The sequence below is a fragment of the Bos indicus x Bos taurus genome, chromosome 22 (genome assembly GCF_003369695.1).
Source record: "Bos indicus x Bos taurus breed Angus x Brahman F1 hybrid chromosome 22, Bos_hybrid_MaternalHap_v2.0, whole genome shotgun sequence".
NCBI lineage: Eukaryota > Metazoa > Chordata > Mammalia > Artiodactyla > Bovidae > Bos > Bos indicus x Bos taurus.
The window spans coordinates 6,360,487-6,384,716 of record NC_040097.1 but is presented as its reverse complement, the minus strand read 5'-3'; the positions used below and the strand labels follow the sequence as shown (position 1 = coordinate 6,384,716).

Below are 24,230 nucleotides of genomic sequence, written 5' to 3'. Positions count from 1 at the left end.
ACCAGCGCCACCTGGGAAGCCCCTCGGCAGCGTATAGCTGGAAGCAAAAGTCATAGTGGCGATACCCACGTGACCATCATGTGAGACCAGGGTCAACCCCCGTTGCTCCAGCCCCCAGAAATGGGGGCCAGACAGCTAGTCCTTGCAGGAGCCAGGACCTATGGGTGAGGATCCTGGACTCCCCCAGCCAGTGCTCTCTCCAGGGCGTCCCTGCTGAGGGGCCCCTCGCGCTGCCCACCTGCAGTACTCACCTGGCCCCAGACAAGCTCTCCTAACCCGATGAATATGCACCACATCCACTGGTCCAGCTGCAGCGGGGAGCAGCTGAAGGGCTTCCCCCCAAACTGCACGATCACTATCTGGAGAGAAAGGGGGCAGAGAGAGACAGAAAGGCCATCAGGGGCCAGCTCAGAGGTCTGGGCTCCCAGGGCATTGCTGAGGGGCTCCGGCTGCCTGATGCTGCCCCCGCCAGCCAGGCCAGCATGGGGGCCTGGTACCTGGATGGCAAAGGTGCTCAGCCCCCCACCAGCCAGGCCAGCATGGGGGCCTGGTACCTGGATGGCAAAGGTGCCCAGCCCCCCACCAGCCAGGCCAGCATGGGGGCCTGGTACCTGGATGGCAAAGGTGCCCAGTACGATGGTGCAGAAGATGGGGTTCCGGAAGATGCCGTCGAAAACATTGCGCTCGCCGTGGATCTTGCGGGCATTGATTTCGTTGAAGAGCTGCATCATGACGAAGGTGTTGAAGATGATGGTATAGTGCTCAGAGGGCGGCGAGTGCAGGGGTGCGTTCCTCCCGCTGTCGATCTGGAACATCTTCTCGCCTGCCAAGTCAAGAGGGCGGGAGCTGGGCTGAGGGTCGGGACTGGGAGGGACGCCTGGCCCTGTGTGGAGGCCTCTTCTGAGCAGCCAGGAGGGTCACCCAGATGCGGGAGGTACTCTCTGGACACTGGGGGGCTAGGTGGGCCTGCGCCATGGGGTGTAAGTGAAGGGGTAACAGCACCCTTTCTTTAGGGGCCAAGTGCCTTGGGTGAACTTTCTTCCAGTGTTTTGAGGAAATCTAATAAAGGCGGGAGGCCAGCTGTGCTTCCAGGCAACAGGGCTTATAAAAAGCAGCCCCTGGTTGGCAAACTCCTCTGGACTGGGAGGACAGGGCGTGGCCTTGGAACGTTTGGCGGGAGGCCTTGGCTTTCTGCACTTGTGTTGTTTCTCAGTTACTCAGTTGTCTGACGCTCTGAGACCCCATGGACTATAGCCCTCCAGGCTCCTCTGTCCTTGGAATTCTCCAGGCAAGAATACTGGAGAGGGTAGCCATTCCCTTCTCTAGGCGACCTCCTTTACCCAGGGATTGAACCCAGATCTCCTGCATTGCAGGCAGATTCTTTATTGTCTGAGCCACCACGGAAGCTGTAGCTTTGGGTTCCCCCAAAAGTGTGGCTGCCTGTAACTGAGCATGTCCTTGCGGAGACCTCTGGGAGCTCAAGGGGCTGTTACAAGACAGACCAGTTCCAATATGGATGGTGAGCCTTCCAGGCCAGGCTGGCTCCAGACCCACCCAGGTGGCCTCCCTCATTCTTTGTGAGGGCTCAAAGAATGACACCACGGGGGCTGTCACGTGGTGGGGCAACACAGCTCCCGGCTGCTCTGCGGACACCGCCCATGGCATGCCTGATGCCATCCCATGTCCTTTTGCAGCGCCGCACAAGCTGGTGCTGGGAGGGCTTGTGGGGTTTTCTGACGGTGAGAGTCTAGCTGAATCCAGAAGCACCCAGAGCAGATGCTCAAGTGGGGAAGCCAGTGAGTCAACCAGGGGCCTCCTCCTCCTTTCTTCCCCAACTGACAGCTTTCTCTGTGAGTCTCTGCTGCTCTGCATTCCCGAACATCCTCTAAGGCTTCTCACGATCATCCTTACAACTATCCTGCCGGCACAACGAACAAGAACTGCCCTTTGAGAAATGGGTTCCTGCCCCAACCCCATCCAGGCTTGCTGGCGTCGAAAGCCCAGCTCAGGGATCTGAGGGAATCCCACTGGCCCCAGTTTGTTGTGTGACCCTGGGCCACCATCTGCCTGCCTCTGGGCACCTCCAGGTGCCAGGGGTCGGATTACCTTGGAAGCACCCTGGAAGCCAGGCCAGTCTGACTTCCAGCCAGGTCTCTTCTCAGCCCAGGTGCCCCCTCAGGCTGGCTGCATGTCCTTGGGCAAGTCACCTCCCCTCTCTGTCCCTGGTGCCTCATTGTCATGGGGGTGGTGGCACAGGTGCCCAAGAAAAGTGTGGAAACAGCTGGCTTGTAGGCAGGTGTGTGGCTCTTTTCCAGGAGGCCTTGGTGAGGAGCCTTCTACCGGGCAAGGGTCACGTGTGGGAGTGCTGAGAACAGGGGCTGGTCACTCCCCCTAGTGTCTCGGGCTCCTGGGGGTTCTGGCATGACGCCCTGCCTTGCACAATGTGTACGCAGTGTCCAGAGTTGTCATCAGTGGGAAAAGCCCAGTCTTTGGGGTTGCCAGACCTGGGCCAGGGCCTGGCTCTACCCAAGATTTGCTGTGTGACCCCAAGCCACTAACTTCACCTCTCTGGGCCTCCATTACTTCCTCAGCAAACAGGCGGGTGACTGGGAGTCCAGAGCGGCCGGGTCTGGGCCATGGAGTCCTGGGTGGGCAAGGCAGGGGACTCACCGACGAAGAGCAGGGTGAAGATGAGGGTGAGCTGGTAGACGGCATGGCCCAGGATATTCTTCATCATGGTCCGAGAGATGAGGGGCTTGTTGCGGCCATACGGCTTCCTCAGGAGCAGGGTCTCGGTGGGCGGCTCAGTGGCCAGCGCCAAGGAGGCGAACGTGTCCATGATGAGGTTCACCCAGAGCATCTGCACGGCCTTCAGGGGGGAGTCCTGGGGACCGTGGGTGAGACGGTAGTGATGAATACCTCCTAGATATTTATCACGGGAGGTTGGCCATCCACTGCCCTGATGTGCCTGGCGTGGGGCTCATCGCCAGAGTGTAAGCTGCTCCCCTTGAGGCCAGCTCTGCCAGTGTGTCTCCCTTGGCTGGCCAGCCCAGCCCAGGGTTCCAGAGTGGGTGCTGAGAAGGTTTGTCAGGCCTTCCGTGGAGAACTACCCAGCCCTATTCACCTCAGCGCTGTCTTTTCCCCCAGGGAGAAAATCAAGCCCCAGGCATCACGGCCACCACTTCCACACCCTGTGCTTTGTAAATATAGCCACACCCCCGCCATCTTCACTCCTCCCCTCCAGCCCCCATTGGCCATGTCTCGTCCAGGCTCAGGTCAAGTGCCCCCACAAGCATCTTCCACACAGACCCCAGCTCCCCTGCTTCCTGATGCCTCTTTCCCCTTGACCATCAGTGAATCAATGACTTGGGCTTCTCCTTCTCACAAACAACGCCTGGCACCCTGTCCCCTTTTCACTACCATCCAATTTCTCCTTCAGTTCAGTTCAGTTCAGTCGCTCAGTCGTGTCTGACTCTTTCTGACCCCATGAATTGCAGCACACCAGGCCTCCCTGTCCATCACCAACTCCCACAGTTCACCCAAACTCATGTCCATCAAGTCGGTGATGCCATCCAGCCATCTCATCCTCTGTCGTCCCCTTCTCCTCCTGCCCCCAATCCCTCCCAGCATCAGAGTCTCTTCCAATGAGTCAACTCTTCGCATGAGGTGGCCAAAGTATTTCATTCCTTCCAAAGAACACCCAGGACTGATCTTTAGAATGGACTGGTTGGATCTCCTTGCAGTCCAAGGGACTCTCAAGAGTCTTCTCCAACACCACAGTTTAAAAGCATCAATTCTTCGGTGCTCAGCTTTCTTCACAGTCCAACTCTCACATCCACACATGACCACTGGAAAAACCATAGCCTTGACTAGACGGACCTTTGTTGGCAAAGTAATGTCTCTGCTTTTGAATATGCTATCTAGGTTGGTCATAACTTTCCTTCCAAGGAGTAAACGTCTTTTAATTTCATGGCTGCAATCACCATTTTGGATTTTTTTTTGATTTTTGATTTTGGAGCCCCCGAAAATAAAGTCTGACACTGTTTCCACTATTTCCCCATCTATTTTCCATGAAGTGATGCGACCAGATGCCATGATCTTCTTTTTCTGAATGTTGAGCTTTAAGCCAACTTTTTCACTCTCCTCTTTCACTTTCATCAGGAGGCTTTTTAGTTCCTCTTCACTTTCTGCCATAAGGGTGGTGTTATCTGCATATCTGAGGTTATTGATATTTCTGCCGGCAATCTTGATTCCAGCTTGTGCTTCTTCCAGTCCAGTGTTTCTCATGATGTACTCTGCATATAAGTTAAATAAGCAGGGTGACAATATACAGCCTTGATGCACTCCTTTTCCTATTTGGAACCAGTCTGTTGTTCCATGTCCAGTTCTAACTGTTGCTTCCTGACCTGCATACAAATTTCTCAAGAGGCAGGTCAGGTGGTCTGATATTCCCATCTCTTTCAGAATTTTCCACAGTTTATTGTGATCCACACAGTCAAAGGCTTTGGTATGGTCAATAAAGCAGAAATAGATGTTTTTCTGGAACTCTCTTGCTTTTTCCATGATCCAGCGGATGTTGGCAATTTGATCTCTTGTTCCTCTGCCTTTTCTAAAACCAGCTTGAACATCAGGAAGTTCACGGTTCACATATAGCTGAAGCCTGGCTTGGAGAATTTTGAGCATTACCGTACTAGCGTGTGAGATGAGTGTAATTGTGTGGTAGTTTGAGCATTCTTTGGCATTGCTTTTGTTTGGGATTGGAATGAACACTGACCTTTTCCAGTCCTGTGGCCACTGCTGAGTTTTCCAACTTTGCTGGCATATTGAGTGCAGCACTTTCACAGCATCATCTTCCAGGATTTGAAATAGCTCAACTGGAATTCCATCACCTCCACTAGCTTTGTTCATAGTGATGCTTTCTAAGGCCCACTTGACTTCCCATTCCAGGATGTCTGGCTCTAGGTCAGTGATCACACCATCATGATTATCTGGGTCGTGAAGATCTTTTTTGTACAGTTCTTCTGTGTATTCTTGCCACCTCTTCTTAATATCTTCTGCTTCTGTTAGGTCCACACCATTTCTCTTTACCACCACCCGATTTCTCTTCACCTTTTTTGTTTACATGAAGCAAGTACTGTGTGTCTCAATAAGTCCACTGCTGCTGCCAAGTCGCTTCAGTCGTGTCCGACTCTGTGCGACCACATAGACGGCAGCCCACCAGGCTCTGCCATCCCTGGGATTCTCCAGGCAAGATCACTGGAGTGGGTTGCCATTTCCTCCTCCAATGCATGAAAGTGAAAAGTGAAAGTGAAGTCGCTCAGTAGTGTCCGACTCTTAGCGACCCCATGGACTGCAGCCCACCAGGCTCCTCCGTCCATGGGATTTTCTAGGCAAGAGTACTGGAGTGGGTTGCCATTGCCTTCTCCTAACTCCACACACACACACAAAAATGTTGTCCTGGTAGAAACTTTGGGCAAGTAAGGGACAGAGGAAGCCAAACCTCATCAAGGATCTCCCCACTTATGGGTTTCCTGCCCTCCACATTCTGGGGTGGGTCCTTCCCCATGTCTCCCTGGCTGAGACCGGGATCACGTATTCCTACACGTCTGTGCACAGTCGTCTCCTGTGGTCTGTGCTGCCTGAAGGTGTGTAGACCCCATCCTTTGTCCCCCATCCTATCCTCACACCTCCACACCCCCCAAAATGCCTTTCCCCGAGGGCAGCACCACCTTTCTTGTCACAGACTGAGGCATTCTTTTCCAGGCCCGTCTCACTGAACCTCGAGGAATCTGACTGCACCCTGACCCCTCTCTGGGCGCCCTTCTCTCTGACTCCTTCTCCAGCTCCTTCTTCCCTTACCTTTTGAATTTGTGTTCCCTGTGACCCATTCCTCGGCCCTACCCCCGGATGCAGTTGCTTACCTCTCCCCACATCACCCTCCCTCCAGCCCAGACCTGGCCCTGTGGCCGCAGCCTCGCCCACAGGTGGACACCTCCTCCAGGAAGGTCACAGGCCCTGTACACCTAACAGCCTGGGGTGGGCTGTTCCTTGCCCCCTGGTCCTCTCAGTGTGGCTCCTGAGGCCCCACCACCTACACCTCACACCCTCATTCATCTCCTAGATGTTTATCACCTCCCCTCCCCCAGGCCACCCCTCCCACCTCCACCCCAGCTCAGTCACGCTCCCCACTCCCCTCAGCTTCTTCCTGTCCATCAGCCTCCTCTGATTACATGCACCTTGGGGTCAGGGCCCCTCTATCCTCACCAAGGCCTTCACAGCCCTCAACTCAATCCAAGACCTCAGGCAAACCGTCCCTTCGGCACCTCAGTTTCCCCGTGTGGCTCCAGCTGGTCTCCAAGAAACTTGGCGTGAGTTTCCCTAAACCATCACTAGAGGGAGCCTCTTGTCCACAGAGCAGGAGAGAAGGGCCTGGTGAGCAGAAGGGACACCACCTCCCCACCTCCGCTCCAGCCCAGGGCTCTCACTCTCAGGGCTGGGGTGTTGGGAGCTGCCATATGCGTCCTCAAGAGCCCAGAATACAACAGAGGGAACAGTATTCCCTGGGCTACACAGCTCTTCAGGACAGAGGTACCGGTACCAACAAAGGTCCGTCTAGTCAAAGCTATGGGGTTTCCAGTGTTCCAGTGGTCATGTATGGATGTGAGAGCTGGACAATAAAGAAAGCTGAGCACCGAAGAACTGATGCTTTTGAACTGTGGTGTTGGAGAAGACTCTTGAGAGTCCCTTGGACTGCAAGGAGATCCAACCAGTCCATCCTAAAGGAAATCCTGAATATTCTTTGGAAGGACTGATGCTGAAGCTGAAACTCCAATTCTTTGGCCACCTGATGCAAAGAACTGACTCATTAGAAAAGACCCTGATGCTGGGAAAGATTGAAAGCAGGAGAAGGGGACGACAGAGGATGAGATGGTTGGATGGCATCACCAACTCAATGGACATGAGTTTGAGTAAACTCTGGGAGTTGGCGATGGACAGGGAGGCCTGGCGTTCTGAAGTCCATGGGGTCGCAAAGAGTCAGACACAACTGAGCGACTGAACTGAACTGGGCAGGTACCCCACGGGCCCCTCTGTCCTCCAGAGCCTCTGGGCTTCTGAGGGCTCCTGTGGGCAGGAGCTTGTCTGCCCACATGGTTGCTGGGAGACGCCTTCCCTCTCCTCCCCAGGCGAGGCTGGTCAGCCCTTGGCCACAGGCAGGCAGGAGGCTGCGGGAGGAATGGCAGGCACCTGGCTGGTCCATCCTCTGAGGCTCAGTTTCTGCCTCTGTGAAATGGGGATCAACACAGTTCCTATCGCACGAGGGGGGTGAGGAGGCAGTGAGGCTGCAGGGGCTGGGCCTGCCTGTCAGCTCCACAGGGCCCAGGACACGGGGCTGCTACAGACCTGGCTGTAAAGGTGGGGCCGACTCCTGCTCTCCCAGTGACCAAGTCCACCCAGCCCAGGAACCCAGGCACTCAGGCCTTCCCTGATGCACTCCACGCCACGGCTGGGGCTCCCAGGGCCGCACCAGCTCCATGATGCCAGCTGGCTGCCTGTCTGGTGCCGGCCTCTCTCTGCCCCTTTACGTGGCCAGGGGCCCTGCCTTCCTGGAGGGGGTCCCTCTCCTGCCTCCTGGAACAAGGGCCGGTATCTCCACTGGCTGGCTGACCTTGGGGTAGTCCTGCCACCTCTCTGAGCCTCCTTTCCTGCACTCTGTGCGGCTGGTGCCTACGTGGGTGGCTCTGTGATGCGGTTCCTGGCCCTTGGCATGGAGCTGTGACAGCCTGGGACAGCCCCTGTGCGTGGTGCCCGTCCTCCCCCGGGCTTCAGCTGCCCCACCCCGCCCACCCCTGGAGGACCCACCTGCGTGATGCAGGCGCCCGTGAAGGCCACGATCACGGCCACCACGTTGACGGTCAGCTGGAACTGCAGGAACTTGGAGATGCTGTCGTAGACGTTGCGGCCCCACATCACCGCCTTGACGATGCTGCTGAAGTTGTCGTCCGTCAGGATGATGTCCGAGGCCTCCTTGGCCACGTCCGTGCCTGCGATGCCCTGTGAGGATGGGGACAGGAGCCTGGCTGGGGCGACCGAAGAGGCGAGCAGCTCTAGCAGCATCATCCTCACCCCCCGACCACCGCCCACATACACACACGAATCCCCAGCACTGCAGACCACACGGGAGCGTGTCTGCCCACGTGGTTGCTGGGAGAGGCCAGGCCTCGGAACACGTGCCCTCTCCTCCCCAAGCGAGGCTGGTCAGCCCTTGGCTGTGGGGAGACAGGAGGCTGCCTGTCCCAGTGGCAGAGTCCAGCTGGCCCAGGAACCCAGGCACCACACCAAACACACACATGTACGTGCATGTGCGTGCACACACACACACACACACACACCCCACCCCTACTCTTCAAGACCCAGCCTTGAGGCCAACCTCTGCCTTCAGAAAGGGGGCCCTTCCACTCTGTCCCTTCCCTTTCCTAGACCCATCACTGCAGGAAGCTCTCTCCTCCCTTCTTGAAGCCAAGCTGAGCGTCAAGACCTCTGGGAGCATCAGGTGGACAGAGGGTGGGCAGCGTGAGCACCGGGGTTCCTGCATCCCCCCGCTGGAGGCTGGTGGTCCGTGCGTCCCCCTTAGCCCCTGCCTGCGGGCTCCTGCCAGCTGCCGCCCCAGCCCCCGTGCGCTCCTACCATGGCGAAGCCCACGTCGGCCTTCTTGAGCGCAGGCCCGTCGTTGGTGCCGTCCCCTGTCACGGCCACCACCTGCCGCTGCTCCGTGTGCGTGCTGTCGATGATGCCTGTGGGCGGGGCGGGCGTGTGCTCAGGGCCCTGGGACCCCCCCGGGGCCGGGGGCCCAGGCTGGCACAGCCTCCTCTCTGGCCCCTGCCCCGCCACCCCCTGACTCCGTCAAGCTTCATCCTAGCTCCCAGCACCTGCAGGGGACATGGGGCCCCTTAGCCCAGTGCTGGCTGCAACTAACACCCTCTCGTCGGGGCCTGCTGCCTCTCCAGCGTCCTCTTTGCTCTCTGCAGCCCATGGCCACTGCAGTGACCACCCTGGCCGAACTCACCTTCCCTGTCCAAACTCAAATCCCCTGTCCGAACCACAGGGGCCTCTCTGTTCTCCAGGGGAGCCAGGTTTGGCTGGGGGGCCACCCATCTGCTCCGGCAGCATCTTGTGCTTGGGGAGCCAGTCACACCTGAGGAGGCCTGGGCTCTGCCATCTGCTAATGACCACTCTCTAGATACTCATCCTTAATAAAATCTTCAGCAAGTAGCAGTGACAGATGACATGTGGCTCGCATCACTGAGTGAGTGAGGGCCAGAGGAGCAGGACGAGTGAAAGAAGTCACCTCTGCCCACCGCTCAGGTGGGAGTTACTGGGGTTCGGCAGCTCCTCTAGTTCCACCCCCATGGGGCATACAGACAACACCTTTGCCTTCAGCGGGGTCGGGCCTCTCTCCTGAGCCCTGAATCCATGGACACCTCCCCTGGGATGTCAGAGGGCCTCCAGCCCAGCCTCCTAAACCACGTGCATCCATTTCCCCTCAAATCTGTCCCTTCTTGTGCGACTCCAGACACCCAGCTGCCCCCTGTAAACTTCGCAGCAGGCTCTCAGGCAGGAACACACTGAGCAGTCCTGGACTCCCATCTCCCCTCTTCCTCCACCCCATCTGGGCCAGGCCTGACCCCCACAGAGAGCTCTCAGACCTGCCCACTCCCAGCGCACCTGCTCTGTCCCCAGCCCGCCCCCAGCAGCCCCTCTCGCAGCTGGACTATCCCAGCGGTCCCTCCATTTCCAGGCCGCTCTCCACTCAGCAGCAGGGAGGGAGATTTCTAAAACACCGCTTCTCCATCGAGGCCCTCCTGCAGCTCACCACCTGGGCTAGCAGTGCAGGTCACCACCGCGTGTTCAAGGCCCCGTGTGATCTGAGGATGAGACTCCCTTCTCCAGCCCTTCCTCTCGTCTCCCTCTCTCACTGGAGGCCCCGGGCCAGCCAATGAACTTCCTCCCACCCCTTGAAAGCGCCTGGAGACCTTTTCCTCTGGACTTCCACAGTGTGGTTCCCTGTCCTGCCTGAAACACAGGTCCGCCCCCTGGACCCCATCCCTCAGCCTGCGATCTGACAGCACCCCCAGGTGGAGTGAGAGGCCAGCAGGGGGCCCCAGGAAGCTTCCTCTTCCACTGCTGTGGCCTCTGTGCAGGGCAACGACCTATTCAATGTCTACTGGGTGAGACCTGGCCATGAAATCCAAGAGGGAAGAGTCATGTCGGCCAAGAGATGGGCCTGACACACAGTAGATACTCAGTAAACATTTGTCAAGAGAATGAGTGAATGAATGAATAAGTGATTGAATAAAAAATGGAGCTGGGTTGGGGGTCTCCTGCAGTTCAGGGGCTCAGTGTTTCTAAGGCCAGGTCTGCCTCCATTGAAGTCTTTGGGCAGCACCTTTGGAAGACGAATCTAAGATGCCCTATGGCTGACCTCAGTCAGAAAACTTCCCCTTATGGCCATTCAACAGATGGAAAAATTGAGTCCTGGGGCTGGACACTTGCCAAAGGCCACAGAGCAGGACAGGGGGCAGAGCCAGGGTTTTAACTCAGGCCTGTGTGACTCTGAAAGTGCCCAGCATCTGGCCAGTGAGATGGGCTCAGCGAGGGGTGTGTCCTCCCCCTGGAAGGAGTCAGGGAAGAAGGACACTGGCTTTGGGCCTCATGTCTCAGATCGCTGTTCCCAGGGCAGCTCATGCCCCGGGTCCTGGTCACACACATGGGACAGCGTCCTTAGAGACCAGGCAGGCCAAGGCTCTCAGACTCACAAGGTGTGGGCCAGACTGGGAACATACGCAAAGGAAGTGGGCTGAGTGTCAGACCTAGTGGTTAAGACAGCATCACATGGGAACAGCAGGGTCTGTGTCCAGTCATTCAACCTGAACATTAACCAAGATACACCACCCAAATCAGCTTGTCGGTGGGCTCCTCAGCCCTCAGTCCCATTGCTGCCCATGGGAGGGGGGACCTAGGCCAAAGGCCCACCACCTCCTCATGCCGCTGTGGCCCTTGGCAGGCCTCCTAGGGCATCCCCAGGTATGGGGCGTCCCCAGGTATGAGGAATCCCAGGCGGGAGCCGCTGTCATCCTGGAAAGAAGCTGAAGGCGCTAGGTCAGGAAAGCCCCAGAGGCCTGGTGCCTGGACCTCAGCACTGCCTGGGCCCACCCAGGTCTTACCTTTGACCAGGGTATGCTTGTCCGTGGGTGAGGAGCGAGCCAGCACCCGCAGCTTTGGCCAGATCTTATCGATCCGCTCCTGCTCAATCTGGAAAGGGATGCGGGAGGGGCAGGTGAGTGGGGTTGAGGAGAGAAACCGAGGCCCAGGTAAGGGAGGGGACTTTCCTAGACCACTGGGCTCTGAGCAGCATACTGGCTGGCTACCATGCACACCCGTGCCTCCTGGGCCCCCGTTCGGGCCCAACCCTCCGAGGACCCTTTGCGCTGGGCCACGTACCTCCCCTTTCTCGTTGCGGATCCTTCGGTTGAACTCCTTGCCCTCAAGGCACAGGAAGTCCTCCCCGGGGTGGATGATGCCACACTTGATGGCGATGGCCCGCGCTGTGTTGATGTTGTCACCGGTGACCATGCGGACCGTGATGCCTGCTCGCTGGCACTTGCGGATGGCTTCCGGGACCTGGGAGGGAGGGCAGGAGCCATGGAGTGGACAGCACCTAGGGTAGGCCGTCCCTGCCTTTATGGATTCCAGAGCCTGTTCACAGGCAGCACCACGATAAGGGGTCTAGATGACTGGGAGACCCTGATGGCACGCAGACCATCTCCTCCCTTCCTGTGCCCATGGCAGGCATTGCTAATCAATCCCAGCACACTCTGATTAAACCCTGATGTGGTCTCACAATTCTTTCCTGCAGTGTCCCTGACAGCCATCACCTATCGACAGTGACGCTGCATCCTAAGATAAGACCGTTGACTATTCTGACCTGGACAAGAACTTTAAGAAACACTGCAGTAAACACCCTCTTGGATATGGTCCCAGGCAGGAGTACAGAACACTGCATTACTGCACAGGATATTGTCCCTGCTTTATCCACATGCACATTTCCTGCAAATGCAATGTTAAATACATTTGTGTCCTTTGGGGTTTTTTTTTTTGGGGGGGGGTGGGCAGTGGAAGAACATTGCATTTTAGGGCATATTATGTACACAGTGTTACACTGCCTTAGATAAATGCAAATGACTAGGCTTCAGGTAAAACATGACATCTCCCTGGGAGAATAAGGACTTCCTACTGCCCTTGTTGTAATGATAGACTGACATCTGGACCAATTAGGACAGAGCAGACCCAGCCAACCAGGAGCCAGCAAATCCCCCAACTCTGCCCTCTAATCCCTACTCCACCCCCACTCCCCACCCCACCTATGCAGAGCTCTGGATCTGTCTAGCAATTAGGATGCAAAAGCCAGCCTGGGAGCTTCCCCGGTGGTCCAGTGGTTAAGAATCTGCCTTGTAACGCAGGGGTCATGGGTTCGACTCCTGGTCCAGTAAGATTCCACATGCCATAGAGCAGCTAAACCCCTGCACCACAGCCACTGAGCCAGCACTCTAGAGCCCTCAGGTCTCAACTACTGAACCCACACACCTAGAACCCGTGCTCGGCAACAAGAGAAGCCACGGCAATGAGAAGCCAGCACACCGCAACAAGAGAGCAGCCCCACTCGCCACAACTAGCAAAGCAAGCAGCAGTGAAGACTCAGTGCAGACAAAAATAAAATATACAAGTATTTTAAAAAACCAGCCTGGAGCTGCTGTGGCCCTTTATACACAGCACAGATCAACTGAACAAGTGATTCTTACCCACGGGCAGTGACAAGTCGCACAACAGTAAAGCAATATTTGCTGCCAAATGTCCTTCAGTGGGAGAGGACATGTCGAGGGCAGAAAACCCAGTTCTACTGAACGACCGAAGTACTTTCGAATCTTAGACCTGGCGATTGAATCCCACGCCCCCTCCTCTTGCACATTCTGGGTCTAAGAACTCACTTTCATCCCTGCCTACCCTGACAAGTCACTGCTGAGAGAATTCAAATATGTTGTTGTTGCTGTTCAGTTGCTCAGTCATGCCTCTTTGTGACTCCATGGACTGTAGCCCACCAGGCTCCTCTGTCCATGGGATTTCCCAGGCAAGGGATATAGAGTGGGCGGCCATTTCCTCCTCCAGGGGATCTTCCCAACCCAGGGATTGAACCCGTGTCTCTGGCATGGGCAGGCGGATTCTTTACCCCTGAGCCACCTGGGAAGCCCCCATCCTGCAGTGGAGGGAGAAACAAACATTCGGGAGAGGCAGGGCCCAGGTCAAGGCTGGGGAGGCCTCTCCAGCTCCCTGAGTTCTCTAAGAAGCCCGTGGTGACAGGGAGTGCTCTCCGTCCTTTGAAGGGCTGGAGCGGGACACGCTGACCAGGGGCCGCCTCTGGGTGTATTCCCAGGGTATGAGGAGGAGCCTTTTGGTGCCCACGCAGGGCTTGGGACCCCGTGAGCAAGGCCTCTGCTTTGCGCCACGGCGCCTGCTCACATGAGCAGACGTGACCTCTTTTTACAGAGCTGGAGGGAGTGGGGATGTGGGAGGTCCGAGATCCCGTTTACATAATTTACCAATGTCCTCACGATGGCTGTAACCCGGCTGCGGCCCCCCACTGTCTCCTGCCCCAGAGGACACGAAAGAGCCATTGTTCTTCTGGGAAAACATACCTTTATCTGTTTCCTGCCCGGAAAGGAGTAATTTAGGTTTTGTGCTTCAGAGGCACTTGGAGTTGGAAGGGACTCTAGGTGGTGACTCTGACCCTCTGCTAATTGCCTAGATCCCCTCCCAGGCATCCCCTCTGTTACATGCCTCTGTTGACAGGGTGCTCACCCCTTCTAAGGCTGACTGCCCAATGGTAGAGCAAGTCTATCGTATCCTTTCACATAATCCTTTTTTCAAATAAAAGAGAAGTTACACACTCCAGTATTCTTGCCTGAGAAATCTCATGGACAGAGAAACCTGGTTGGCTACAGTCCATGGGGGTCACAAAAGAGTCAGATACAAACAACTGAGTGACTAAATAACAACTCTGGGTCAGACCCACTCTCTTGTACAGAGATAGACTCTTCAGTAAAGATCTGTACAGAGGGCTTGGGGAGCACAGAGGAGGACACAGCTGCTTAAGAAGGACGTGTGTGGGGAGGAGAAATCTGGGAGGGCTTCCGGAGGAGGGGATGCTCTAACTCCCTCTTTTTAGCCAACACTAACTAAGGCTTGGATGCCTGGCTCTGTGCCCATGCTGGGGCTGCAGAGATGACCACTTCATTGTGGTCCTGGCTTCAGAGAACTGCCCATGAGGTGCGCAGGCAGAGAAAGGGAGGATGCTGCAGACACTGCTGCAGGTGATGTGGGGGACCTTACGCCCAGGGAGGGTGAGAGGTAGGGGCTGGCTGCTGGCCATGGAGCCAGAGACGGGCTGGAGGCCCAGAGGTCTGGGACCCAGGGCCTCGCTCCTTCAAGCCTGGAAGCCATGGCAAGTTCTGAACTGGGAATGAGGTGATGGGTACCACGTTTTAGAAGGACTTCTGCTTTCAAGATGGTCTCAGGGAGCTGAAATTTGCCTGCGTGTAATCCCTACCATCTGAGCTTCACCCCAACAAGCCAGACTGGGACAAAAGGAGGAGGTTAATTCTTATGGCCCCCACGCTTTGCTCTGTACAGTGAAGGCACCTCTGCTTTGGGGAGAGACGGCTCAGGGACCAAAAGGCTGAGCTGGGCTTTGCCCAGGCTCCCTGTTGAGCCTTGGTTTCCTCATCTATAAAATGGGACGGTAGTTTCCACCCTTCACTGCTGCTGCAGAAATCTGTGACCTGCAAACGGCACCAAGCTCAGGGCCAGTGCCTGCTGGTGATGAGGGGGTGGGGGAGGCTGGCGAGACGCCTCACCCCAGGTGCCCTTGTCTGCTCTTTCTGCTCCAGAGTGGTGAAGGGGGTGCAGAGCGGGGGTGCAGATGTGGGGGTGGGGTGCCGCGGGCACCTGGAGCACACATGGGAACAGGTGCTTGGGGTGGTGGGATAGGGTGGGCGCCGCACCACGGCTTTTGGGTCAGGTATATTAGGAGTCTTTGACCTGCCTTGACTGGGGGCGGGGACCGGGGACAGATCTGGAAACCCCTGGCCACTGCGAGATATACTCTGCTTCCTTTCTGAGCAGTGCCCCCCACCTTGGACATCCTTGCCGTGTTCTCTTATAAACTCAACCTGAGGGGGGCTTCTGTGGTGGTCCAGTGGTTAAGACTTGGCCTTCCAATGCAGGGGGTGTGGGTCCAATCTCTGGTTGGGGAGCTAGGATCCCACATGCCTCGTGGCCAAAAAAACCCACCCCAATCATAAAACAGAATCAATATTGTAACAATCAATAAAGACCTTAAAAATGGTCTACCTAAAAAAAAGATTTTTTTTAAAAGGAAAAGCAACCCATCTGGGGTTTTCAGGAGTCTCCAAACACCCAGCATCCCATCCCACCTCCCTGCCTTTGCCTGTGGTGTCCCCTCCACCAGGGATACCCTCTCTCCCTGAATCTCTGTGCCCACAGATCTTTGCCATCCTGCACATGAAACGTTCTCCACTCAGGAGCCACCCTTGGCCCCTCCAGCTCAATGCTCTGCCTCCTGCAGCTGCTTAGCCCTTCCTTTTACCACCTCACTCATTCATTTATGTGACGCACAGCTAAGGAACATCTTACTGTTCTGGGCAGGGACGATGCAGAGAGGATAAAGACTCAAGCCCCAGAGGCATCGATCTGGTTGAAGTGTGCTTTCCCCATAGATACAATAGCTGTAAAAAAAAAAAAAAAAATTCCTTCTTCCACTAAAATTATCCTCGATATTTCTCGCTGAGGAAAACCAGCCAGGAAACGGGCGCTTCCTGTTTTCATTAAATAAAGGCTTTAAAACATCTGTTGTTTCTGGTGACAGCAGTCGTCTGTGACTCCAAGGGCTCCAAACACCCCCGGATAACACGGCAAATCTCCAGCCGTGGCTCTCCTGACGGCTTTATCCTCGCTGGCTTCCATCAGCCTTGGAAAATGCACTGCGGTGGTGTCTTGGGGGTGGGAGTCGGGTGGTTGGCAAGCCTGTTTTAACCTGTTCTGCCCTTTGTCTTTTCAAGGGAGGAAGGTAATGAGAGTTTCTCCCCCTGACAGATGGGGAAACTGAGGGACACAGAGTTTCTTTTCCTGCAGCAGCTGCATACGAATCTGACCAGGCTTGTAGGACCCTAGATGTGGTCCAGGTGGGGCCATTCACTCCGGCCGGCCTCACGGCTGTCCTGGGAACTTTCACAAACATTCTCCCTGTAGGCAGAGACACTCCTCCCAAAGGTTAGGGTGAGGGCTTCCCAGGAGGAGCTAGTGGTAAAGAACCCACCTGCCAATGCAGGAGGCATAAGAGACGTGGGTTTGATCCCTGGGTGGGGAAGATACCCTGGAGGAGGGCATGGCAACCCACTCCAGTATTCTTGCCTGGGAAATCCAATGGACAGAGGAGTCTGGCGGGCTATAGTCCATGGGGTTGCAAAGAGTTGGAGATGACTGGAGTGACTGAGCACGCACGCACGTGACCCTAACCTGAGACACCGGTGACCGTGGCTGCCTTTGTGGTGGGGACTGCGGGTCTGGGGCTGGCATGGGGGCTACTTCACCCTGTCCATGCCGTTTAACCTGTTGAATTTGCCTCCATAAATCACCTAGCCTAAAGTACCCAAATAAATCAAAACACATACTTGCCAGTCTCCTCAGGCCCTGCATCCCACCCCCGCCTCACGGGAGATGCTGAGTCAACAGGTGAAGAGGTTCAACACTTTCACAAGCATCGCCAGGAACCCCACCGTGCCCCTCACATGAGGATGTCTAACTTCCTCATTGTTCAGATGGGGAAACTGAGGCCCGGGGCAGCGATGTACAGGAGGTCTTATGGGAAGGAGGAGCAGGGGCGGGATGAGAACCCACTTCCCTCCAGTAAGCCCCCTCCCTCCAGCACAGTTCCAGCTTCTAAATTCACATCCCAGGGTGAGCCCTGGGGAGACAGAAGGTCGCCACAGGATGTGTTGACTGAAGGTAAGCCTCCCAGGCTGCTGGCTCAGACGGGGACCTGGGGAGTCCCCAGGCCAACCGCTCATTTTACAGATGAGGGGACTGAGGCATGAAGCGGAGAAGTGTCTTGCTAGTGTTCGAGCTGGGGTTGGGATCAGGCCCCCTTTCTCCAGTGCGGGCTGACTGTGCACCCAGCCCTGCAGGGTGGACAGCGTGCATGCGTGCATGCTAAGTAGCTTCAGCTGCATTCTATTTTTTTGCAACATGGACTATAGCCGGCCAGGCTCCTCTGTCCATGGGATTTTCCAGGCCAGAATACCGGAATGGGTTGCATGCCCTCCTCCAGGGGATCTTCTCAAACATAGGGATCGAACCTGAGTCTCTTAGGTCTCCTGCATTGGCAGGTGGGTTCTTTACCACTGGCGTCACCCTGGGAAGCCCACACCCCCTCCCAGTGTCTGCGCCTGAAGCCAGCTTCTCTGGATACAGAAAACAGCAGGGACCCCGCTCAGCCCTCTCGGGCCCTCTCTCCTCTTCTCAGCCCCCTGACCCACAGCTACCTGCCCTCTCATTTTTGTGGCCCCCAGGCGCAGGCTCCAGGCAGGAGACCTGGATTCACTCAGCGAGACTGTGGGCCCCTCACTGGCCCTGCTTGGCGCTCCGTGTTTCTTCTGCAAATTGGGAGAGTGGGAAGGCGTCTGGACTAGATCAGCCTTTCAGACCTTGAGTCTCGGCCCTTTAGTGGATTGTGAAATCAGTTCTGTGGGTGGTGACCAGTGTTTAAAAAAATGAAGGAAGAGATAGGAGAGAACAGAAAATACTTTAGTGCATCACATTACTCTGTGAGAGTCGTATCTTGGTTTAGTGTGTGTGTTTGCTGAGTCCTGACGTAAGATACATTTCTCATCACTGGGGGTCACGACCAGGAAACAGCATATTGTGTGTGCAATGCTGCTTTCCACTCTGCTTCAGGGTGACAAGGCAGGAGCTCGGGCATGGGGGTTGGAGGGGGCTCTGGGGACGGGAAGGCCCGGGGAGCCGCAGGCCAGCTTCGTGCACTGTGCATCTCAGTCACCTGTAAGGGTATAACACATTACAGCAAAGCCCAATCCCATTAGTAGCTGGTAATGAACAGGCACTCCCCCAGGGAGACTGGTAAATGGCTGTGTGTCCAGGGAGAGGTACAGGCTGTAGGCAAAAGCATACAGCTCTGGTGCCAAGCCCCAGGGGCACTAACTGCCTTTGCTGTTTTAGGCTCTGGGTGGGAGGAAGGAGGCATGTGTGTGTGTGTTTAGAATACTATTCTTATCCCCAGTCTTCGGATGAAGAAATGGAGGCTCAGAGATGTTATGTAACTGGACCGAGGTCACACAGCTGAGGGACTCAGAAGCCCAGGTCTGTCTGATGCCCAAACTCACAGTTTTGACCCATCTCCCTGTTGCCTAAATGTGAAAGGCCACGTCTGTGACCTTCAGGTTTCACTTGGTCTTTAGAATGCAGAATCTTACAACACAGAGGCCAGGAGCTTGGAATTCAGCCGGGGATTGGCAGGGTTGGGGGGCAGGAGCTTCTTTGTTCCCCCTTCACTTGAAAGAAAGGAACATGGAGGCTCCAAGAAGAGCAGGGAACAGCCAGAGACGCCCCCGAGGACGGTGACAGGGTAAGTGGGGCACCCTGAAGTTGCCCTCAGTGGAGGAAGGTGGCCCCGAGACAGGCTGCAGCCTGGGACCCTTTACTGCAGGGCTAGCACCTGGGCAGTCATCTCCTCAAGCAACAGAATATAAAGAAACCATAAAGGTACTTCCCTGGTGGTCCAGTGGTTAAGAATTTGCCTGCCAATGCAGGGCACCCTGGTTCGATCCCTGGTCCAGGAAGATTCCACATGCCACAGGACCACTAAGCCCGTGTGCCACAACTACTGAGCCCACGTGCCTAGAGCCCATGCTCCACAGCAAGAGAAGCCACCACAATGAGAGGCCTGCACGCCACAACTGGAGAGTGAGCCCTGCTTGCACGCAACTAGAGAAAAGCCTGCACGCAGCAACAAAGATCCAGGGCAGCCAAAAATACATAAAACAAATTAAGAAGAAACTGTAAGGGACAACAAATGACTGCATGCATGCCCAGTTGGGACAAATTATAGACAACAAGATACAAAAAAGACCAGGAGAACCCTATTGCCACTTGGAAGAGTTGGGAGCAAAAGCAGGGTGCTGTGCATGCGCCCTGTTCACAAGACCACCCACGGGGTGGGCGATCCCCTAAAGAAACCTGTTACTTGTTCTTGCTCCCCTCTGCTGCAGCAGGGGCCCCAACAAAGCCTTGCCTGAATGCCTTGTCTGGTCTCGTATCAATTTCTATTGATTAAGGGGGCCGAGAACCCTGGTCTGTAACACTCCCAAGAGGCCATCACCAAATCCCACAATCAAAGCCCTTCCGGCCCAGCAGTTGCGTTAGTCCTCAAGGAAGCAGAGGCCACCCGCTCCTGTGTCCTGCCCCCACTTCCGGCTCCCAGGGTGAGTGAGTGCGCTCTGCCTGCCCACAGTGGTGTGTTAGAGATTCAAGGCTGCTCTCTCGTCGTCTCACACCCCCCTTCCAGCCTGGGCAGCCCAACTGATCATGCACGTCCCGTCTTCCCCCAACCCTGCAAATCTCCAGCTGAATTCAGATTCAGCTAAAGAAGACGGAAGACCCACTGTGTCAGCCGAGTGCCCCGACAGATGCACGTGTTACATCACTTCCCTCGGCCTTTGAGGGGAGGGGACACAGTCATGCCTCCTCCTTCCCTTCGGCTTGAGAATGTGACCTTCAGTTAACTTTCCCGCTCTGTTGCCCTGGAAACCTGATGAAGGCAGACTGCCCGATGCATCACTAGGGAAAACTAACTGGGAACCTCGGTCTGCATGCAGAGAACTCTAAACTGCTGACGGGGATGCCCATGTTTGGGGTCTTCTTGAGTGCGGTGACCTTTGTTAGTGGGCATCTCCTTTGCAGGGACCTTGGAATTGGGGCCTGTGGATTTTTGACAGGAAATCCTGACTCCTCTGAGGCTTCCAGGGCAAGGCAGGCCCCATGCCTGTCCCCAGAGCCCCGGAGAGAAGGTCTCTGGGTGATCGAGTGGACTGTTCCAGGATAGACCCCACGGCAGAGTGACACTGCCTGCCAGGCTGTGGGCTCTGCCCTGGGGCCCAAGCAGACAAGTGTGGCTTTGCTGGTCTCAGCAGTCTGAAAGTGTAGGAGAAGGTCCAGAGGAGACCAGCGGGCCTTGCAGGGACACTGAGGCTCAGAGCGGTCAGGTGGTGTATGCCAGGTCATCCAGCAGCAGGCTGGATGCCCCGCCTCACCCCCTCCCTGGGGTGCCACGGTGGGGCACCTACCTCAGGCCGCACGGGATCCTCAATGCCCACCACGCAGATGCAGGTGAGCTCATTGAGGATGTCGTTCTCGTTGTCCCAGTCAGGCTCAGGGCTGCTGGGGAAGTCGCGGTAAGCCACGCAGATGGTGCGGAGCCCGTCGCAGGCCATGGGCTCGATCACCTTCTTCACCATCTCGTCCCGGTCGCGGGGCCGGAAGACCCGAGGCTCACCTACCCCGTTGAGGATTTTGCAGCACCTGGAGGAGGCGGGAGGGGGGTCGGTAAGGTGCAGCCAAGGGCCCAAGGACCCTCCCGCCGATGGGCTTGGCGCGCACCCCCACATCCCAAGTGACGCCCTGCACTGGCCGGGGTCGGTCATCCAGGGCCCGTCCAGTCCCTCTCTCATAACGCTTGGGGTGGTCCTGGCCACTGGGCCCCAGGCAGGTTTGAAATCTGCTGCTGCTGATTGCTGCTTCAGTCGTGTCTGACTCTGCGACTCTATCGACTGTAGCCTGTGAGGCTCCTCTGTCCATGGGATTCTTTAGGCAAGAATACTGGAGTGGGTTGCCATGCCTTCCTCCAGGGGAAATTCCCAACCCAAGAATTGAACTGGGATCTCCTGCATTGCAGGCAGATTCTTTACCAGCTTGGCTACCAGGGAAGAACTTGAAATCAGGACCAACTAAAAAGAAATCAGGTGGCCTGGTTGCTGTATCTGCCCTCAGGCCATCCACCAAGAACCTATCTACTTTGTTTCATTTTCACAAGATATCATCTGAAAAGGTAGTTTCACAGCTAAAATGGTTTTCAGAGGGCATAAAACCTAGGTGAGGGGTTTCTGACCTCACCAGTCACATCAAGATGGCTCGGGGGAGCACTGAACAAATCCCCACCTTTGAGCCTCAGGTCAGAGGTTCCAATTCAGTTTGTCTGGGGCGAGTCCAGGAATCAGCGTTTGTTTGTTTAGAAATCTCCTTGGGGCTATTCCAATGTGTAACAAGGGTTGATTCCCTTTCAAGGTACAAATGGGAAAACGGGTGCAGAGATGGGGCCTGACTTGCTTAGTTCTCCGAGTTTATTTCTGACACCTGGAGTCAGATGAGATTGGCTAACAGTGAAAATCGTGTTGTCAACCAACTCCACACTCAGAGAAGTGACAGGAGGGGGCTCCAACAGTGATAATAGGGAGAATTTCCCGATGAGACAGTGACTTAGGGGGGAAAGGGAGAATTCTCTGCATGAACATTTAAGAGGTTGTTCATTGCTCAGTTGTGTCCGACTCTTTGTGACCCCATGGACTGCAGCACACAGGCTTCCCTGTCCCTCACCCTCTCCCAGAGTTTGCTCAAACTCATGTCCATTGAGTCGATGATGCCATCCAACCATCTCATCATCTGTCGCCCCCTTCTCCTCCTGCCCTCCCTCTGTCCAAGCACCAGTGTCTTTTCCATTTAAGAGGAAATAGCAGCAAAAGCTGGAGAAGGCAATGGCACCCCACTCCAGTACTCTTGCCAGGGAAATCCCATGGACGGAGGAGTCTGATGGGCTGCAGTCCATGGGGTCACTAAGAGTCGGACACTACTGAGCGACTTCACTTTCACTTTTCACTTTCATGCTTTGGAGAAGGAAATGGCAACCCACTCCAGTGTTCTTGCCTGGAGAATTCCAGGGACGGGGGAGCCTGGTGGGCTGCCGTCTATGGGGTCGCACAGAGTCGGACACGACTGAAGTGACTTAGCAGCAGCAGCAGCAGCAGCAGCAGCAGCAGCAAAAGCCCTGGGCGTCCCGGCCCCGCCCACAGCACCGCCCCCGGCCTGCGCCAGGCCCCTGCGTAGACCGCGGCTCCCTTACTCACTTCTTGAGCACGATCTCCGAAGCGCCCTTGCTGTACATGCGGAAGCTCTCGTCCGGCAGCTTGATGACGGTGCTCATGGACTTGCGCACGGAGTTGAAGGTGTAGACCTTGTACAGCTTCTCCTCGGGCATCTGAGCGCGCACGGGCTCGTAGTCTTGCTTCAGGTCCAGCACGAAGCCCAGCAGGCCGCACTCCGTCTTGTTGCCCACCTGCCGGGGCAGGGCGCCCTCCTTCTCCGGGGGCTGCGGGGAGAGGCGGGGCGGCTCGCTGGGATGGCCACCTGGGCACTACGGGGCGGCGGGGCTGGGTGGGGCTGCTCCTACGCACTCCCGCACTCGGGCCTCTGCATCCCACCTCTCGGATGATGGGAATTAACCAAGATCGGCTTTTTAAGACTTACGATTTCAAACATAAATCGGTGACAGAATAAAAAAAAAAATTGTGCTCAGACCACCCAGCTCTGCAGAACCTGAGGCCTTGTTCGCTTCAGAGTTTTCTTTTTTTTTAAGAAGTCAAGCCTAACAGATAAAGTTGAGTCCCCCGTGTAGCCCTCTGCATCTGTATAACCCACTCCTTGTCCCACAAGGAAACTCTTAAATTTGGTATTCATCCTTGCCCTCTGTGTTTTAACTTTTTGTTTCGAGATTCATGCTAGATTCACAGGCGACAAGAAATAATACAGAGAGGTGTCCTATGCCCTTCATCCTGTTTCCCCAAGTGCTCACTTCCCGAGCAACTGGACCACGCGAGAACACAACCAAGGTGTTGACGATGGTAGAACCGACCCGGCGGGATTCAGATCTCACCAGTACTAAAGCACTTCTATGTGTGTTTAGGTCTGAACAACAGCATCATGTGTAGATTCCTGTGACAACCATCATCAAGGTGCACAGCTGTTCACCACAACACTCCCCTGTGCCATTGTTTTTTTTTTTTTTCTGGAGATAACCATTGTAAAAAATTTAGTGCCTTTTTCTATGTGGATATAAATTTTAATAAAATTTAAATTTTACTGTCTATGGTTTGTTTTCCTAATTTATTATAATGAATTTTTACTGGAGTCTAGTTGCTTAACAATGCCGTGTTAGCTTCTGCTGGACAGCAAAGTGAATCAGCTAGACGTATACGTGTGATTATTGTTGTTTAGTTGCTAAGTCCTGTCTGACTCCTTGTGAAGCCATGCACCGTAGCCCGCCAGGCTCCTCTGTCCATGGGATTTCCCAGGCAAGAATACTGGAGTGGGCTGCCGTTTCCTTCTCCAGGGGATCTTCCGTACACATACATTCCCTCTTTTTTGAACTTCCTTCCCAGTTAGGTGACCACAGAGCCCTGAGTGGGACTCCCTGTGCGATACAACAGGTTCTCACCAGGTATCTATTTTGCGCATAGATCAACAGCATAGATATATCAATCCCAGTCTCCCAATTCTTCCCACTCCCTGCCCCTTGGTGTCCATATATTTGTTTTCTGTGTCTGTGTCTCTGTTTCTGCTTTGCAAATAAGATCATCTATACCATTTTTCCAGATTCCACATATATGCACGAATCCATATTTTCTGACTCACTTCCCATGCTGCCCTTTCATGACTTCGGTCATCTCTGTCCCTTCCCCCTCCCTGCCACCTGGCAACGCCTAATCTGTGCTCCAGCTCCGTAATTCTGCCATGTTGTGCAAGTTATATGGATGGAACTGTACAGTATGTAACCTTCAGAGGTTGGCTTCTTTTCACTCAGCACAGTCCCCTGCTGTCCAGGCAAGTTGTTCCATGCCTCAACAGTGTGATCCTTTTCACGGCTGGGTGGTATTCTATGCTCTGAATGTAACATCCTTTGTGACTTCAGCTGAGGTTGAACCAAACGCAACAGCTAATTTTGTGTCACAGGGACCAACCATCGGCAATTTCATGTA

At 55.4% G+C, this 24,230-nt stretch overlaps 1 protein-coding gene across 19 annotated transcripts in view; it reads right to left on the bottom strand.

Moving 5' to 3' along the window:
• ATP2B2 (ATPase plasma membrane Ca2+ transporting 2) overlaps positions 1 to 24,230 on the bottom strand; it is a 380,950-nt gene that overhangs the window by 15,794 nt on the left and 340,926 nt on the right. For all 19 annotated transcript variants that reach the window (XM_027522833.1, XM_027522827.1, XM_027522826.1 and 16 more), the window contains 9 exons: positions 22,323 to 22,564; positions 20,490 to 20,724; positions 11,500 to 11,679; positions 11,223 to 11,310; positions 8,686 to 8,792; positions 7,861 to 8,052; positions 2,671 to 2,884; positions 612 to 823; positions 252 to 359 (listed from right to left, as the gene is read on the bottom strand). In XM_027522833.1, the coding sequence (XP_027378634.1) occupies positions 252 to 359; positions 612 to 823; positions 2,671 to 2,884; positions 7,861 to 8,052; positions 8,686 to 8,792; positions 11,223 to 11,310; positions 11,500 to 11,679; positions 20,490 to 20,724; positions 22,323 to 22,564 (1,578 nt within the window). The remainder of the gene's footprint in view (positions 1 to 251; positions 360 to 611; positions 824 to 2,670; positions 2,885 to 7,860; positions 8,053 to 8,685; positions 8,793 to 11,222; positions 11,311 to 11,499; positions 11,680 to 20,489; positions 20,725 to 22,322; positions 22,565 to 24,230) is intronic.